The 18383-nt window shown below is 41.0% G+C and overlaps 1 protein-coding gene across 16 annotated transcripts in view; it reads left to right on the forward strand.

Moving 5' to 3' along the window:
- armc8 (armadillo repeat containing 8) overlaps positions 1-15120 on the forward strand; it is a 107003-nt gene extending 91883 nt beyond the window's left edge. For 6 of the 16 annotated variants that reach the window (XM_078228773.1, XM_078228771.1, XM_078228772.1 and 3 more), the window contains 5 exons: positions 6226-6321; positions 10191-10263; positions 10523-10612; positions 11403-11496; positions 12743-15120. In XM_078228773.1, coding sequence (XP_078084899.1) covers positions 6226-6321; positions 10191-10263; positions 10523-10612; positions 11403-11496; positions 12743-12776 — 387 coding nt within the window. In that variant the 3' untranslated portion in view covers positions 12777-15120. The remainder of the gene's footprint in view (positions 1-6225; positions 6322-10190; positions 10264-10522; positions 10613-11402; positions 11497-12742) is intronic. The other 10 variants (XM_078228779.1, XM_078228775.1, XM_078228778.1 and 7 more) reach the window with 4 other exon arrangements.
- The last annotated feature ends 3263 nt before the right edge of the window (positions 15121-18383 follow it).

Below are 18383 nucleotides of genomic sequence, written 5' to 3' on the forward strand. Positions count from 1 at the left end.
GAAATGTTGGGTGGGTCAGGCAACATTAGTAAAGAAAGGAAGAAAGTTAATGTTTGAGACTCAGTCCTTCAGGGTTCTGATGAAAAGCTAAGCCTGCAGTGTGAACATTCTTCCTTGCTTTATAAACTCTGCCCAATTTGCTGACTGGGACTTTGTTCGTATTTTTATTCTCCCTGTTGCTTCCCCAACATTCAACCGACACCACCACAAAAACAGCTTAACCCGTCATTCACCTCATTTACTGTTTGATGTAATCACATCAGATGATGTGCGGGTAAGGTGGATTGGCCATGCTAAATTGCCCATTAATGTCAGGGTAAATGCGTGGGATTTTAGGGATAGGGCCTGGGTGGGATTGTTGTCAGTGCAGGCTGGATTCTATATAAAAAAAAAGGGACCTGTTGCTAGTCAACTGTTTTGAGGCAGAGCTGTGGGTAGAATAAGATACTATACAAATGTACATTATGTACTGCCTGGTATTAAGCTCAGAGATGTGAGATGCAGTCCTGGAGAGAAGATCTTGTACTGTTTATTTTTTAGTCAGCTTGAATTTTAACTCAGGAGTAGAAGACTTGGCTTTGAATGTAAAGGTCATGTGTTCAAGCCCCACTCTAAAGATTTGCGCACCTAATCTAGGCTGGCAGCAGTGAAAGCGCCTCACAATGTTGGAGGTGCTGTCTTTCAAATGAGACATTCAAACAAGGTCATGACTAACTTGTCAGGAGAATGCTAAAGAAATGGAAAAGACTGGTGTAATTGTTTTCTCCGACAGACCAAACACAACTTTGGATATTCATCTCGATTCTGTGCTGGAGGTTCAATGTACTGTTGCTGTGCAGAATGTTTTTTTCCTTTGTTTTCACAATCCTTTGCTGCCTGACCCAAATAGCCGGTCTTCATATGTGAATCTGATTAGTGAGGACTAATGGGCAATTCAACGGTGAAGCGCAATCCTGGCCTTATCGATCACCCACATGCGTGAGCCTGCAGAAATTGTTGAATGGGAAACACAATCTTTTTTTTCTGTAATTTTTACCATTCCCACACTGCCTCAGTTGCTGCTCTGCATGATACAGTACCATATTGAACAGTGCATTTACCCACTAAGCATTGACCTTCCTGTGATATCGGTCTTAAATTTAACTTTTATTGGTTTAAAAGATAGAAAGTCAGCTTGGATTTGTTGTTCTTCCTATGCTCATTTATTCGGTGATGCAAACTGTTGAATCATTCATGACAATGGAATTTTCTTACAGTAACATTGCTCTATATTACATGGCTGACATTAGGAGATCTTGACAGTGTTTTGTTCTGTTTGATCTGTTGCTTGCGTACTGATTTTTACCTAGATAATCACTCGATAGGCAAACCGGTAGAATCACTTATAGTTGTCCCCAACTAATAGTTTGTGTAAGTTTGATGCTGACAGTATGCAGTCATACCAGGTCGGTGCAAAAGAACTTGCTGTATTTCAAAGTCCACCAGATGGTGCTAATTAACTAACTTTTATGCTCTTTATGGCAAAATGGAGTTATATGTTCAGGTAAAATTGTTATCACCATTGAACATGTTTTGAGGCATGTTTAGAGAAGAATTAGTAATGTTATAAATCAGTGAGACAGTATTAAGAGTTCCGAATAGTCTACAGATTAACTACAATATCAGGCCATGTTGATCAGATGGTACCACAACACTTTGGGATATGGCTGTATAGCAGGAATTTTATCCTGGGTTGAATTAACAATCTCGGCCATGTGCCTTGGCATTGGGAGACCAATGCGAGTAGGAGAAATTGAAGTAACAACAACTTGTATTTATATAGCAGAGTTAATACAGTAAAACATCCCAAGGTGCTTAACTGGGGCATTATCAAACAGAATTTGACTCCAAACTCCAGGTATTATCATGTTGGGGTACTTCCCTATGTTGAGCAAAGAGATTGGTTCTAAGGAGTGTTTTAAAGGAGAAAGAGTATTATTAGGGAGGGAAATTCAGAACTTAGGGACTTGGCAGGTGATGGTGTAGCAACGGTGGAGCAATTAAAACCAGGGATGCTTAGGGGCCAGAATTAGCTGAGAATGAATATCATGGAGGGTTGTGTAGCTAGAGGAGATTACAGAGATGGGGAAAGCAAAGCATTGCTGAACCAGGAGCCGGTTTAGGTCAGCTGACACGGGAGTGATGGACAAACAGGATTTGTTGTGGGTTAGCACACAAACAGCAGAGCTTTGGATGGTGTCAAGTTTACAGAGGGTAGAACTTGGAGGAATATGGTGGAATGGTCAAGTCTAAGAATGACGTGAATCAGAGTTTCAGTAACAGATGAGCTGAGGCAGGAATGGAGTCAGGTAATGTTATGAAGGTGGAATTAGGCCGTTCTTAGTGATGGTGTGGATGTATGGTCGGAAACTCATCTAGAATTAAATATGACACAAGGGTTCAGTCTGGTTCAGCCTCACATGGTTGTCAGGGAAAGAAATGGAGTCTGTGGCCAGGGAGCAGAATTTGTGGCGTGGTCTGAATTTCCTCCAACTAAATATATTTGGGAAGACTGAAGACAATGTCTTCGGTCTTCCCAATATTTAGTTGGAGGAAATATTTGCTTAACTAGTATTGGATGTTGTACAAATCGTCAGATAGTTTAACGAGGTGGTGGTTGTGATGAGGCGGAGCTGGGTGTCATTAGATTACATGTGGAACCTGATGTGTCTTTGGATGATGTTGCTTAGGGGCGACATAAATAAGAAATACGTGGGGTACAAGGATAGATGGTTGGGGCATATGATGGGTAATGTGTGAATGGGAAGAGAAACAAATGCAGGTGGTTCTCTGGCTATGACTGGAGAGAAAAGAATGGAACCAAGTAAGTGTAATTCCAGCCAGCTGGATGATGGTGCAGAGGCATTGGAGGAGGTTGACGTGATCAATTATGTGAGAGGCTGCAAACAGATCGAGAAAGATGAGGAGAGATGACTTTGTCACAGCCTCAGGCTGTCATTTATGACTTTGAGAGCTGTCTTGGTACTATGAGAGAGGCAAAAACCTGATTAGAGGGACTTGAATATGGAGTTCCAAGAAAGATGGACATGAATTTGGGAGGCAACATGTTCAAGGACTTCGCAGAGGAAAGGAAAGTTGGAGATTGGGCAGCGGTATGCAAGGATGAGAGGAATCAAGGGACTTTTTTTTGAGGAGGGGCTAGCGATGGCAGATTTGAAGGAGAGTGAGATGATACCTGAGGGGGGTGACAGCCATTGATCACATCAGCTAACATGGGAGCCAGGAAGGGAAGTTGGGTTGTCAGCAGTTTAGTGGGAGTAGAGTCCAGGGAGCAAGAGGTGGAGGTTATGGACAAGGTAAGCTCAGAGAGTGCATGAGCAAGATAGGCAAGAAACTTGGGAAAGATGCAAATTCAGTGCTAGGGCTGTGGGGAGCTTTAGAGGAAGTTAGGCCCAATGAGCTTGGGGAAGAAAGGAGGTGGCAGATGATTTAGATGTTCTCAATCTTAGTGACAAATCATAGAATCCCTACAGTAAGAAGGAGCTATTTGGCCTATCGAGTCTGTACCAACCGCAATCCCACCCAGGCCTTATACCTGTAACACATTTACCTTGCTAATCCCCCTGACACTAAGGTCAGTTTAGCATGTTGGCATGTTTAGCATTGTCAGTTTGGCCAATCAACTTAACCCGCACATCTTTGGACTGTGGGAGGAAACTGGAGCACCCGGAGGAAACCCACTCAGACACGGGGAGAAAGTGCAAACTCCATACAGACAGTGGCCAAGACCAGAATTGAACCTGGTTGCTATGAGGCAGCAGTGCTAACCACTGTTCTGCCCCAAAGATGTTCATGAACACTTCACTTCATTGAAAGGTGAGAAAGGAGGAGGCGGGCATGGGATTTAAGAAAATGGTTTGCAGTAGACAAAAGAAAGCTGGGGCAATCTTTACATTCCCGGATGATCCCGGAATAATTGGTTTTAACACAAGAACACAAATAGGAGTAGGAGTAGGCCACATGGTCCATTGAGCCTGCCCTACCATTCAGTATGATCATGGCTGACCTTGGGCTTCAACTTCATTTTCCTGCCCTGCCCCTCATGTCCCTTTGATTCCCTCAGAGATTAAAAATCTGTTTATCTTACCTTAAATATATTCAATGATGATGCAAACTGGGATGGAAAATTCCAAATATTCAGAACTTTTTGAGTGAGGTCATTTTTCCTCATTTCAGTCCTAAATGATCGGTCCCTTATTCTGAGACTGAAGACTCTGTTTTAGACTCCCCAACCAACCGAAACAGTCTCTGTGTCTATCCTAACAAGCTCCTTCAGCATTTTGTACGTTTCAATGCGATTGCCTCTGATTCTTCTAAATTCCAGTGAATATGAATGCAATTTACTCAGCCTCTTATCATAGGACATCCTCTCATCCCAGGTACTAATGTAGTGAACCTCCAAAGAACTGCTTCCAGTGCAAGTATACCCTTTCATAAATGTGGAGACCAAAACTGCCCACACTATTCCAAATGTGCACTAATTAAAAACCTGTACAATTGTAGCAAGACTACTTTATTCCTCTCCCCTTGCAATAAAGGCCAAAATGCCGTTAACCTTTCTAATTGCTTGCTACACTAGCATGCTAACTTTCTGCAGTCATTGTACAAGCACACCTAAGTCGCTTTGAACATCAGCACTTACAAGTTTCACACCTTTTTAAAAAAGTTCTGCTTTTCTATTCTTCTAACCAAAATGAACTGCTTCACACATCCCTACATTATACTCCATCTGGTATTTTGTTGCCCAATCACTTGTCTATGGGCAGGATACTCTGGCCTCCCTGTTGGGTCTTTCTCGCAGAAGGAGGTGGCATGTGTTGGCCAGCAGCAGGATCTTCTGATCGTACCGCTCTCAATGGGATTTCCCACTGACTCCACCCTTCACTGCCAGGAAACCTGCGGTGTGGCTGCTACCAGCGGGATCAGAAAATTCCACCATCGTGTACAGCCAGAAAAAGTTCCAGCCTAAATCTCTTTTCGTCTTGTCCTCTCCACAGCTTACCATCCCACCTAGCTTGGAACCATTAGCAAACTTTGATACAGTGCTCTTTGTCTCTTTTTCTAAGTCATTAATAGAGATTGTAAATAGCTGAGGCCCCAGCACTGATCCTTACAAAACTCCACTACTCTCTGCCTACTAACGTGGACAAAGCCCTGTTTATGCTGAATCATTGCTTTCGACAGTTTGACGTTATGTTGCTACATCGACAAACACAGCAGATATTCTGCAGTAGAAACCCTTTGCAAACACCAGGAAGGTGAATAATCAGTTAATTCTTTGGTAGTAATTCATTAAGGGAGGAATGTATTGTGTGTCACTAGAGCAATTTCCAGTGTTCTTCAAATTGTGCTATAGGATGTTCACCTTTTTTTAAAAAATTAATATATATGGAAAAATGTCCTAAATCTATTTTTATTACTGTTGCCTTTGTATTGCTGCAAAATGGTTCTTGCATATCAATTGTGAAAAAGAGTTTTTGGAATCTTGAGAGCTTGACCTTTGTCTGGAGACTGTAATTTGCAGCCAGGTAGTATAAATAGGGCCTGTTAAATTCAGATCGCTTATGTCGCTGTCAGTTTGTTAAACCTGAATGTGAAATGTGTCAAATTATCCATTTAAAGCTTTGGTACATCCCCCAAAAAATTATATAATGTGATGTGATTACCTGTGTGTAGATTATAAGGTTTAGATACTCTTTTGTAATACTCTATTTGAATACTTTGAATACTTTTTATTTAGGTACACCAAATGATTCCATAATTATTGCAGTATTCATCGAGTAGATATTTGAAGTGGATTATTCAGCACTGGAACTAAGTTCTATGGTGGGGGCAGGAAGTCAGAGGGATTCCCGTTGCTGAGTATGCTGGGTAAACCTGCTGAATTGTGCCATGTTCAGATCATTAATTACGCAGGTGCAACGTCCACTCAAATCTTGTGATGAGTCGGGCAGGAAGTTGGCCGCCCCGCTGATTACCCTAGCTTTCTTCGTGTGTTCCAGCCTCCCCTCCCTCTCCCCTCGCGTTCCAACCCTCCGCATCTGAGGTTATTTTTATTTTAGTGAGCTTACCTAGTTTAGCATTAATCCATTACTTGAACGTTCTTGCATATGTTCTTTATCTGTGCCAATTTACTAACTAGTGCTTTTTTTAAATGCCACCCAGACATTATGTATACTGGCTAATATAGCAGATGGAACAACTGCAAAGGACCTCATCATGACTAATGATGACATATTACAAAAAATTAAATACTACATGGTAAGTACATAGTTTCTCTGAAATTTCTGTAAATTATCAATTTTGTTTTTGTGGTATTGAATTTCATTTTGGAAAATAGTTAACAGTTCTAGCAGTAAACAAACATAATTGCTATTCTGAGACTAATTGGTTCGCAGTGTTTAGTGAAACCATGTTAAAAGTGCAGTGCTCTGCTCAATGGTTTGGATTTAGAGGAGTTGCAGTTTGTGGAAAATCTTATCTGCTTCAGTCAGCAGTTGGGTTGTGTGCTTTTATTACTGGATATATGGGCTTTAAAGTTGCATTAGCAAATGCCTTAATCTAGCTAGGATTTAATTTACACGCTAATAAAAATATCCAAATAGAATTATGTATTTTAAACAATCATGCACTCTTCAACCATATTTCATGTCAACGCCACTTCTACATATTTTATTGTAATTTAAGGTAATCTTTTCCAATATGTCAGAACTAGAGAGACATCATTTTTCATCAATTGATTGCCACCTCTACCATATTGTTAAGAGTTATATCTTATCCATCTTGCAGCTAAGCTTGCAGGACCATTCTTTAGATGAAGATAATTCCTTTTTGAGCACTCAATTATCTGAATATGCCAGAGGGAAATTTTAGAGGAAGGTCACATACTTTCCTGTTGAAATTTGAAATAGTTAAGAACAAAGAACAGTACAGCACAGGAAACAGGCCCTTCGGCCCTCCAAGCCTGTGCCGCTCCTTGGTCCAACTAGACCAATCGTTTGTATCCCTCCATTCCCAGGCTGCTCATGTGACTATCCAGGTAAGTCTTAAACGATGTCAGCGTGCCTGCCTCCACCACCCTACTTGGCAGCACATTCCAGGCCCCCACCACCCTCTGTGTAAAAAACGTCCCTCTGATATCTGAGTTATACTTCGCCCCTCTCACCTTGAGCCCGTGACCCCTCGTGATCGTCACCTCCGACCTGGGAAAAAGCTTCCCACTGTTCACCCTATCTATACCCTTCATAATCTTGTACACCTCTATTAGATCTCCCCTCATTCTCCGTCTTTCCAAGGAGAACAACCCCAGTCTACCCAATCTCTCCTCATAGCTAAGACCCTCCATACCAGGCAACATCCTGGTAAACCTTCTCTGCACTCTCTCTAATGCCTCCACGTCCTTCTGGTAGTGCGGCGACCAGAACTGGACGCAGTACTCCAAATGTGGCCTAACCAGCGTTCTATACAGCTGCATCATCAGACTCCAGCTTTTATACTCTATACCCCGTCCTATAAAGGCAAGCATACCATATGCCTTCTTCACCACCTTCTCCACCTGTGTTGCCACCTTCAAGGATTTGTGGACTTGCACACCTAGGTCCCTCTGTGTTTCTATACTCCTGATGACTCTGCCATTTATTGTATAACTCCTCCCTACATTATTTCTTCCAAAATGCATCACTTCGCATTTATCCGGATTAAACTCCATCTGCCACCTCTCCGCCCAATTTTCCAGCCTATCTATATCCTGCTGTATTGCCCGACAATGCTCTTCGCTATCCGCAAGTCCAGCCATCTTCGTGTCATCCGCAAACTTGCTGATTACACCAGTTACACCTTCTTCCAAATCATTTATATATATCACAAATAGCAGAGGTCCCAGTACAGAGCCCTGCGGAACACCACTGGTCACAGACCTCCAGCCGGAAAAAGACCCTTCGACCACTACCCTCTGTCTCCTATGGCCAAGCCAGTTCTCCACCCATCTAGCCACTTCTCCTTGTATCCCATGAGCCTTAACCTTCTTAAGCAACCTGCCATGTGGGACTTTGTCAAATGCCTTACTGAAATCCATATAGACGACATCCACGGTCCTTCCTTCATCAACCGTTTTTGTCACTTCCTCAAAAAACTCCACCAAATTTGTAAGGCACGACCTTACGAAGCTTAAACTGTTAATTAATTTTAAAGGTGGCACATTAAGCTCCCCAAAATCTCATTTACCACAGATTGTACTTTGAAGTCATAAAAAGTGGAGTTCACTTCTGTGGAAATTTGATTAGTTCTGCAAAGAGGTAATTTGGTATTGGCCGTCATATTAATTCACTAATTAAAGCAACAGACACCATAGACCACAAAATCCTGGAAAAATAAAAATTAACGATATCCATTGCAACTGTAACGATCCCCATAAAGACTGATAACTTTTAAAAAGAGATATGTATTTCTTGGCCACTGATGGAAAGAATGACAAAAGCTGTTTCCAACTCCGAGTCTCTCTGTCTAAGAGTCTATCTGTGGAGTCTATCTCCAGCAAAACCAACTGCTGCCTTTTGTGTCAAGGTGTGAAAACTGGCACTTGAATTTCTGTGGGATTTGACCTGGGCCTCTGTCCCATGATGACCAATTCACATGGGTTCGATATACACAATTCCAGGACATTAAGTTTTAGCATATATTAAAGGAGACGATTTAAAACATAACTGCCTTAAAGACTCGTATTTATAACATAATCTTTATCATTTCACAACATTCCCTCCCCCATACCCCTTTCTAACCTCTACTCTTCTTTAGGAGGGGGAAGTTAACTGATGCTCCTGCATGAACGCATGTACAAATGTCCAAACACTGTTTTGTGACATACTGTCCAAGAACTTGTGTGGGATGGAATTGGAAGTCCCGAGGAATTTGGTTAGATCGCTAGTAATAATAGGTACTAGACTGTTCGGAGCAGATATATTTAAGCATTGGTTGGTATATAATGTTTCTTAGTTCAGAATCCATAGAATTTAATGAGAATCTAGATGGTGTCACCTAGCTCATGAGATGGTAGCAGTGAATCCATTCATGCCAAATTTCTAAAAGATGCTGCAGGTGAGGGGCAAGGGTAGCATTTGGCAATAAATGGTCTTAACCGACATTTCAGGAGCCACTGAGTCACCTTTGAGTCATTTTAGAGGTACCTGGTTGATGTAAATCACAATTCAATTGTTAATCTGGGATATGTATTCCAGCTTCAGATTCCGCATACATAAACTGAACTCATTGAATCTACTTCATGGGTTAAAAAAAATGCTTTCATCAGTGATGTGACCAAAATGATCCTATGCCATGTCCCACTCACCCATTAATCCTGTTGACTTTCCACCTTGAAAATTGCCTTTACCTTAACTTCCTTAAGACTGGCTGCACTCCCCTGGTAGAGCTGCCAAATTTCTGGTCAGCTTCAATCAACCAGCTGACAGAATGCTACTGAGGCACAACCTCGGGCACTTCCAGTAAACAGGCACCATCTGATGGAGGCAGTCACACGAAAATCCACTAAAACGGACTAGGTGCTTGAATGTGTGCGCAGTTTGTGCAGCAGAAAGGCCTGGCCATGAAAATGGCTCGAGTCTCTGTCTGTTTCCATTGGGTGGGTTTAACTTGTTTGCCACCCATTAGTGGAAGCACTGACATACCAATCCAGGATATCCTGATTATGCCGTGGAATGGAATTGGAGTTCATAGAATCCCTACACTGCAGAAAGTGGCCATTCGGCCGATCAAATCTGTACCGACTCTCCGTCAGAGCATTTTACCCAGGCCCTGTCCCGTAACCCCACATATTTACCCCACTAATTCCCCTAACCTATACATCTTGGGATGCTAAGGGGCAATTTAGCATGGCCAAACCACCTAACCTGCACATTTTTGGATTAAAATCAACAATCATGATTCTTCAACAATTGCTGCTTCTGTATTTGATTATAGTCTTTCTCAGCAAATGGGATTTATACTATTTTAGTTCAGGAGCAGGGGAACTGGAACGTTTAGGGAGATGCATTACTGGCTGGGAAACTTGCTAGCGTTAAATGCATTTTGAATTATTTTAGCCTTTATGTACATTAAAGCAAATAATTATTTTGCAGGGTCATTCAAATGTAAAACTTCAGTTAGCTGCTACTTTTTGTATATCTAATCTCATATGGAGTGAAGAGGAAGGTAAGGGCATCAATAGTTTCCTTCAAGTTTATATAATTGTTTCCTTGTAATTCGGATACTATTAGAGTATTTTATTTCTTGAAACATTAAAATTATAAAACTTCACTGGTTACTTAACCTACGAGCTGTCTTTGTTTCACACATTTTTGAATATTTAACTTTGTCCCAATATTTCACTATACTGTCTGGTGGCCAGAATTGCTAGTTTTCTGTGTGAAAATGTATAACAGATTTCCTAATTTGTTGATTTCTTTTAAAGGGACATTGTCGGATTCCCCTGATCACTCACCAGGCTTAAGCAGTGAGTGGCTGAGTATACAGACAAGGAAGGTGCCAGGTTTAAACACTGGTCTGTGCTGATTTAGCTGATCTCAAACAGAATGGAAATAGTGGGGCGGGGGTGGGGGGTTGGGTGGGGCGGCGGGGGAAAGGAAAGCGGGGAACTATAAGTGGCCATAATATCTCGGGTTTGAGATATGGGGAAAAATAAGCCAGAGATTTTCCCTTATTAACCAGAATCCTCTGCTGGAATTCTGAATAAATATCAGATGAGGATTGTATTGGACTCTCTGATGTCTCCATGATTATCAACTTGCTGGCCCACACTGTCTCAGCTCACACCTGAATAATAATTCCTACGGTGAGATGTACCAGAAGGTGTCCAGCATCCATTAAATCACACCCCAGCAAACAATTAAAGTATAATGTCCATTTTATGGCATACATTCAACTGTGTATTTGGTGTAAGCAATTACTGTTCCCAAAGCAGAATCTGCATCGAAATTCCCCAGTGCTGTCTATTGGGCTTTTGACTTTGCCATTAGAAGTTTCTTAGAAACAAAACTGGCAGATCAAGATGTCTTATCTCTGAAAGCTTTCAAATGTCAGTGATGTATTTTGTGGGCTACAAGGACTAAATTCTGAATTAAGAGCTTTTGGAATGCTAAAAGGGTTTACTGTACATTGGTCTTTGTACCCAATTAAACATGCAAAAGAAATGTCTAGAAGTAAAATGGTTTCTAATTGAAAGATGTAAAATGTATCATAAGAGATTAGTTTCATACAGAACACTACATTTGTGCCAGTCTGTGACTAACAACCAATGATTTTGAAGGATTAACTTGTACTTTATTTATTAGGTTCCCATGAGCGTCAAGATAAACTCAGAGAGCTGGGAATAGTAGATATTTTACATAAATTGGTTCAATCTACGGACCCCAACCTTTGTGAGAAGTAAGCATTGTGAACACATACATAAATGTTACCCTGGTTGAAATACCCTTCATCCTTTTATTAATCTCATAAATGTTCTGAAATAGTATGTGGCATAAATTGAGATGAAATGTCAGTTCTTAATTTGTGACGTATTGAAACAATACAACAGTTGCAGTTTTCTGTATGTTACAATAGAGACTTCAGTTGTGGAATCAATACGAAGTAAACAGTTTGTGACTGCAATCAAGAAAGCTTTCCTGGACAGCTTTTAAAGCTTAGTCATCTTGCATAAGCGGGATAGGATCTCCAAGCTTTGCGCCAGTATTGTTACATGATTTCTACTGTGCTGCTGTCTCTATGCAACACTTCCAAGCTAGTTCTCAATTTTAATAAGTTCTGTTTTAAAGGGTAGGATCTTAAATGCAGTCTGTTGGCTCAGGTGAGAAAACCAGTGTGAAGCTTGCAGGTTTGTCTCACAGTATTGAACAACATTCTGTGCATTTTAAAAGGGGAGGCAAGTAACAGTCAGTCAGCTGGAGGGGTGGAGCTGAAAGAAGCCAGCAAGGCTAGGATCAGGATGTCGTTATTAAAAGGCACCTCAATCCCTGATTTAAATAAGAGAGGAGACACACGCCTGCATTGGAGCAACCTGACCAAACCCATCCTGCCACCCACAGGCACTGTCCCCTTTCTCATCATGGGGCACCATTCTTTTCCCCCCTCCCCCCATTACTGGCACCACCTCCGCTCCCCCTTCTCATTATTGTCACAGCCTCCCACCTCCTCATCACTGACACAAGGTACGACCTAACCCCCACAAACATCAGGGCATCATCACGCTGGGGATTTCCATCCACAGCTAGCACTGCCACTGAATTGCAGCCAAAGTATTTATTTGTATGAATTTTCTGCATGGTTACAGGTTTTGAAATAGTTAACAATTAACCTTAGACACGACAGGTGATGTTTACTACATACAGAGATAATTTGAATTCTTTTACTCTTCGAATATAGCTGAATTGATAATTCTCTTTGAACCGAGTGTTTAAGGGTAACACGTTTATGCTGCAACTTCCACATTTGTTACCCCTTTAAATACTAATTGTTGTTTCTTCAGTGCAGCACTGTCATGTTTTTCTTCTGAAAAACCTCAATGGGGGTTGCAGTTGCTGACCGCAAAAATAGCCATTAGTGTTTGGATAAATGTTTAATAGAATTTCAGATGACTGCAGGATTTCACGAATGATTTCTGAATCTGTTACAGGGCAAAAACAGCACTGCAGCAATTTCTGTCATGAGTAACCAACCTGGTGGAGTCCCATCCGAGGCTTTGAATGGACAGCAGGCAGGAGGTTCAGTGGAAAGCTCGCCCCTGACCCTTTTTTGCACAAGTCACCTTGGACTGCAGTTTTTGTGTGCAGTGATTCGTGAAGAAATGTTAGTTATTCAGGAAGAAAGAGAAAACAAACAATGCAGTGGAGAAAAAGGTTCAGTCTTAATGTGACTACTTCCACAACGACTAAGAACAATTGATTTTTTTTTTCCCCCTCGAGTCTGAAAAAAAACTACTTTTGCTGCAGCTATTTAGTGTGTGATTGGTTACTTTTTGAATTTTTTTTAAAAAAGTGTTTTCTACAGATTTTACAGGGTGGAGTATTGCTTGCTGAATTAAGGCTATACTTGGTGTAAAGAATTTGCTTACACACAACATCCTAAAGAGAATGTAATATTTAAACAAAAGTGTGGAAAAAAATATAATTTTGGTTGGAAGCTCTATAGAGTATGTAAAATATTGTATGTATTTGATGAACCACAATTATCTGTGTTTACTTTGGAACTGCATTTGTTTTTAGGCCTACACAGTTAGTATTAAAAATCTACGTTATATATTATAACCCTCCATAACCCCCAGAGGATATTCGTTGCAGAAGGGGAACATGGATGCAATGGTCACTGACCTTCACGTAAAGATCCAGGTGTAAATCCAACTCAGGGACAGGTAATGAAGGAATTCTCTTACTCATCCTCTTTGACTCTTTTTAGTAGCACTTTTTGAACAAGCTACAATTCTGTCCCTCAGCAACAGAATTGTAACATGTGGGCTGAGCTCCAATGGATTGAGTGTTGGTGGCCTTGTCAGACGCACAGAGACCTGATCTCACTGCTGCTACCTGTACACCTAATTGCACAAACAAGGGATGCTCAGCACTTAGTGCATGGGAGATGATGCATAGAGCTGTTCAGAAGTTAATGGATATTGATGGATCGGTTTAAGGAAGCTCCATGCCATACCTGAGGTACAACACAGATGAACCCTGATATCTTAGAACAAGATCAGCTACTTTGACACACATGACACTTGAGCTGCATGTATGATATTTCTGGTGTTGCAGCTGTGTAAAGATCATACATCTCCCATACAAATGGGTGTTGCTACATACATGACTTGTATATCCACATATGCCAAGCCTGGCTTTTGGACACTGTTCAGTGCACCATGGCCGGTACTAACAACGCTACTGCTGGTAGAGTGAAACTTTTACCTTGCACTGTCACCCCTTGTCTCCATGAATACAGGGCAAAAGATAGCCAGCATTGGCATCCACTCAAATGTTCTCGCCTCCAATTAAAAATAAAAATGACACTACAGATTCTAGATCAACTTTACACTTAAAAGCATGTTATCTGAATATGATATTCAAATAAAACCTGTGTAGGCCAATTGAAAAGATTGCAGTTTTTATTTTTGTAGCGTTTCATCTTAATTGGAATTTCCCAGTTCGCACAATTAACTCCTGTGTGTTATGTTGCTTTTGCTTTTGACCCTTACAACGTTCTCCCAATGTTAGCATTTGAATTTTCAGCACCTGTCTAAGCTTCTACGCTGCTGCAAAAGGTGTGTTAGTATTTGTATACTACTGGGGTTTAGCGCAGCAGCACAAAGAGGGCCTTCCATCCTGGTTCTTGACAAATAAAAATAGAAGCAAGTTTTGTAAGGATTTGCATTGAAATTTCTAGTGTTCATATTTGTGTTGTCTTGGTTGCTGCATGCGTCAGTGCCTGGCTGCATGAAGCTGTTACCATTATCTTGGCAGGTACATTTTCTTTGTAGCAGATGATCTGTTCAAAAATATGGATGGAAACATGTAAACAAAGTAATCAAAGATTGAAATAGTTTAAGCATGAAGAATTTGAACATGAAACGATTTTAAAAAAATAATTTGAAGAACACTTTTTTTAAAAAAGAGTTGTGACCACTACATTTTAAGTACACTCCTCCCAAATGGATTGTTTTGATTACATTGCATTTTAAACTGATCTCGTTCAGTTTTTGTACATAACCTGCAGCTGATTTGAATAGGTTCCTGCTTTTATACACAGGTATTTTAGCAGCACTGTCTGTGTAATATATTGCGAAGAGACTATCACATTTTTCTGATGTCATTTTAAGCTCTGCTGACAGAAGTCAAGTAAATAAAATGTGGCTTCTTAGGCTTTTTATATAACACTGGTTATGAAATTATAGTTATGTCCTATAATTAACAAGGGTCTATTGTGATAACAGTATAATGTACTCACATTCATGGTGTCTGTGCAGGAAATTTATATTTTCTTATTAAAAATGATTTTCAGTTAACCTATTGTACAGAATCCAAAGATTCACTTTCCTCCATCAATCAAGAATTCCTTCTGCTGCTTGTAAGTCTTTAAAGAGAAAATAATCTATAGAATATTTGCCTTTAACATGCTCTGGCTGTTCTTACAGATAATGTGACTTGTCTAGTGACACAAATTAGAAGAGCTTCTGGGGATGCCCGAGGACTCTGTTAATAAATGCATCTCCCATTGTACTGAGTCATAGTAACCAAGGAAGTCCTCAGTTCAGTCCTCAGTCTGGGCTCATTTGTCTGTCTGCCAGCGACTGCAATAGAAATGCTTAATTTAATCTCCATGCCCTTGAGTGAGGGTAGGGGAAATCACCTGAGCTTCCTGCTTCTGATTGCCACTTATTAAAAAATGTAGAGGTGAGTGCCTAGTGAAACAGGATTTTTCTCATTTTTGAATTTTGCTTGCTGTCGAGTCTCTCACAAGAGGAATGATATTTTTTATGAGAGCAGGATAAACAAATTGGGAGCAGGAGGGGTGTGGGAGAGCAGTCTCAGGTTGTGAAATACAGAAAAAAGCAGAAAGAGGGAAACATGCTCACACATTACAGCGCTTGTTTGTTAAGTTCAATTTGTCCTTGAGTTGTGTTGCGATTTATTGGGTCAGATGATTGGGTAAATTTTGTAGCTTAACACTCCTGGTGAAAAGCTGTGCATGTTTTAGGAGAGACATTAGTTCTGTAGCTCTATTTCTTTAGGCATTTTGTGGTGACTAAGCCAAGGGTACATTCCTTGCTGAATTATATGTCATCTGGGTAAAGGAGTTTATGCAAGTGCACACAATGATTTCTGGCAGCAATGCAGATCAGTACTTACTGCAAGTGCTACCATTTTAAATATCACCTTTTTGGAGCTTTCTTATATTTGTCTAAAGTTTCAAAAGCATCCAGAGTGGGGTCTGGCTAATGCTGATATGTTTGTTAATTTAAAAGCTTTTGCTGAAATAAATTGCTTCCGGACATGTGGTATGGTACGTCTTCCCACTGGGAATTGAGCATGAGTTGGAGAATGGAGAGACACACAGAGCAAGGCAAGCTGCTTGGAGATGGAGGAGAAGGGCTATGAGCACGAGGCTGCACTTGCTGACGGTCTTTAGGGAGCAATTCTCTTTCTTCAGCGAGGATCTAATGCACTAGATATTTTGACTCAATAAAGAGGTTGTAAGTGAAATTTCCCAACTGCGACCTCGGAGTCAGACAAGGTTAGCATTGCCTGTGGCTCTGGGGTGTGAACTTTTATGAACTTGGCTCCTCCCAGGCTGTTTCTGGATATGTGGACAATATTTCTCAATTTGTGGTGCACTGTTGAATGGAGGAAGGTCACTGAATTTCTCTATAAGAAGGGGAGCACATTCACAGGATTCAGCCTTCAATGTGTCTGTGGGTAACACTCGCCGGAGTCAAAAACGTTGTGGGTTCAAGTCAAGACACCACTTCATTCCCCCTTGCTAGGGGAAAGAATTCAAAAGGGACAAAAGTTGGCACAGATTGCAATGTGCAAATGCATGATTTGGTATTTTTGATTTCCCCCTTAAGCGATGGCATATTTTCCCCAACTCTTCAGTTTTGGGGTGATCCAATCTTCAATGAATAACTTGCACAGCAAACTTGAGATAAGATAAAATTAAAGGGTTGGTTTATTTCCCTCGCACACAAAACATGGGAAGGGGTTTCGCTCATGCAATAAAAGAGAGATAAGGGAAAGAAAGGGTGTTCAGAGCAAAGACCGTGATAAAGATATTGAATTATGGCTTTACACGAGTCCAGAATCAAAAGTCGAATGACATTTCCTTCAGAGGATAAGTGGCTGACTGTTGCAGGGTGATCTGGAAGTGAGGGCATCCACGATTGGAGAAGGCACATAAAGAAGAAGTAGTCTTGAAGACACAAGTTCCAGTGATTCAGCGTAGATAAGAGACACATGTCTTTCTGCTGCCACTTGCTCGAAGGTAAGATGGTCAACAGAGACTGACTGCTTGCTTGGAGTACTGTTTCACTTCAGAGCTAAAACTGACTGAAGATAAGATTCAAAAGCCATATGATTAAAGGAGTTTCAGACAGCATGGGGGAGGTCATGTGGCATTCCTCCCATTTCTTCTGGGTGTTGGACAAAAGGGTATATTTTCCCAGGTCTGGGATCTTGGCATGTTTAGTAGAGGAGTCAGGGTTCCCTTTGTCCTTGGAGAGTCAGCATCTTCAGTGTGCAGAATTCTTCTTTAAAAATGCGAAGAGGAATTGTGCAGTTCCAGGAAGGGGCATTAGTGCTTTTTTTTTAAACAAGAGCTAATGAGAATCTACCCAGAAGAAATGGGAGCTTTGCCACATGAACTCCCCCATGCTGTCTGAAACTCCTTTAATCATATGGCTTTTGAATCTTATCTTCAGTCACAGTTTTAGCTCTGAAGAGAAACAGTACTCCAAGCAAGCAGCCAGTCTCTGTTGACCACCTTACCTTTGAGCAAGTGGCAGCAGAAAGACATGCGTCTCTTATCTACGCTGAAGTTAGAAATTCTTCTGGTATGAGCATAACTAATCATGCATTGTCATTTTTTAAGCTAAAAATGTTGAAGTAGGCAGGTTGATTAGATATATTTTTGCCGCCTTGTCTGGCCAGTACAACACTATCAGCATCCTCAAGCAATGCTTTCTGGACCAATCTGGAGGGGCCAGGAACTCAGGTGAATGGGTTCCAATATTTTAAACAAGGAAGAATTGATTTTATATAGCACTTTTCAGAGTGCTTTGTAGCTAATGCAGTATATTAGAAGCATAATTACAATATAGGAAACACGGAGACCAGTCCCAGCACAGCAACCTCCCACAATAGCAATGTGATAATGATCAGATTAATCTCTTGTGGTGTTGATTAAGGAATAAATATTGATCAGGGGGGACACAATAACACCCCTGCTCATCTTTGAAATAATACCAAGGAATCTTACATCTGCTGGAGTGGGCAGTCAGGGCCTTTGTTTAACATCTCAGTTGATGCTGCATATTGTACAGGTATGCTGATGTTTGCAGCATTTGTTCCATGTTGGGAAGGATGGAGTCCAGGCTGTGCGCAAAGCCTATACTAAGTTGGTGCTGGACTTTTCCATTTGCCTTGACTCTGCTTGTAAGCTTTCCTGTCCACCATGTATTTGATTATGTGCATCCATCAGTTATTTTCAGTAACAATCCATCAAATCCCTGACTGGCTCCTCTGCAGCAACCCTACTTCTTCTCATTGCCCCCTGAG

This window comes from Mustelus asterias, chromosome 14, assembly GCF_964213995.1.
Source record: "Mustelus asterias chromosome 14, sMusAst1.hap1.1, whole genome shotgun sequence".
NCBI classification, from domain to species: domain Eukaryota; kingdom Metazoa; phylum Chordata; class Chondrichthyes; order Carcharhiniformes; family Triakidae; genus Mustelus; species Mustelus asterias.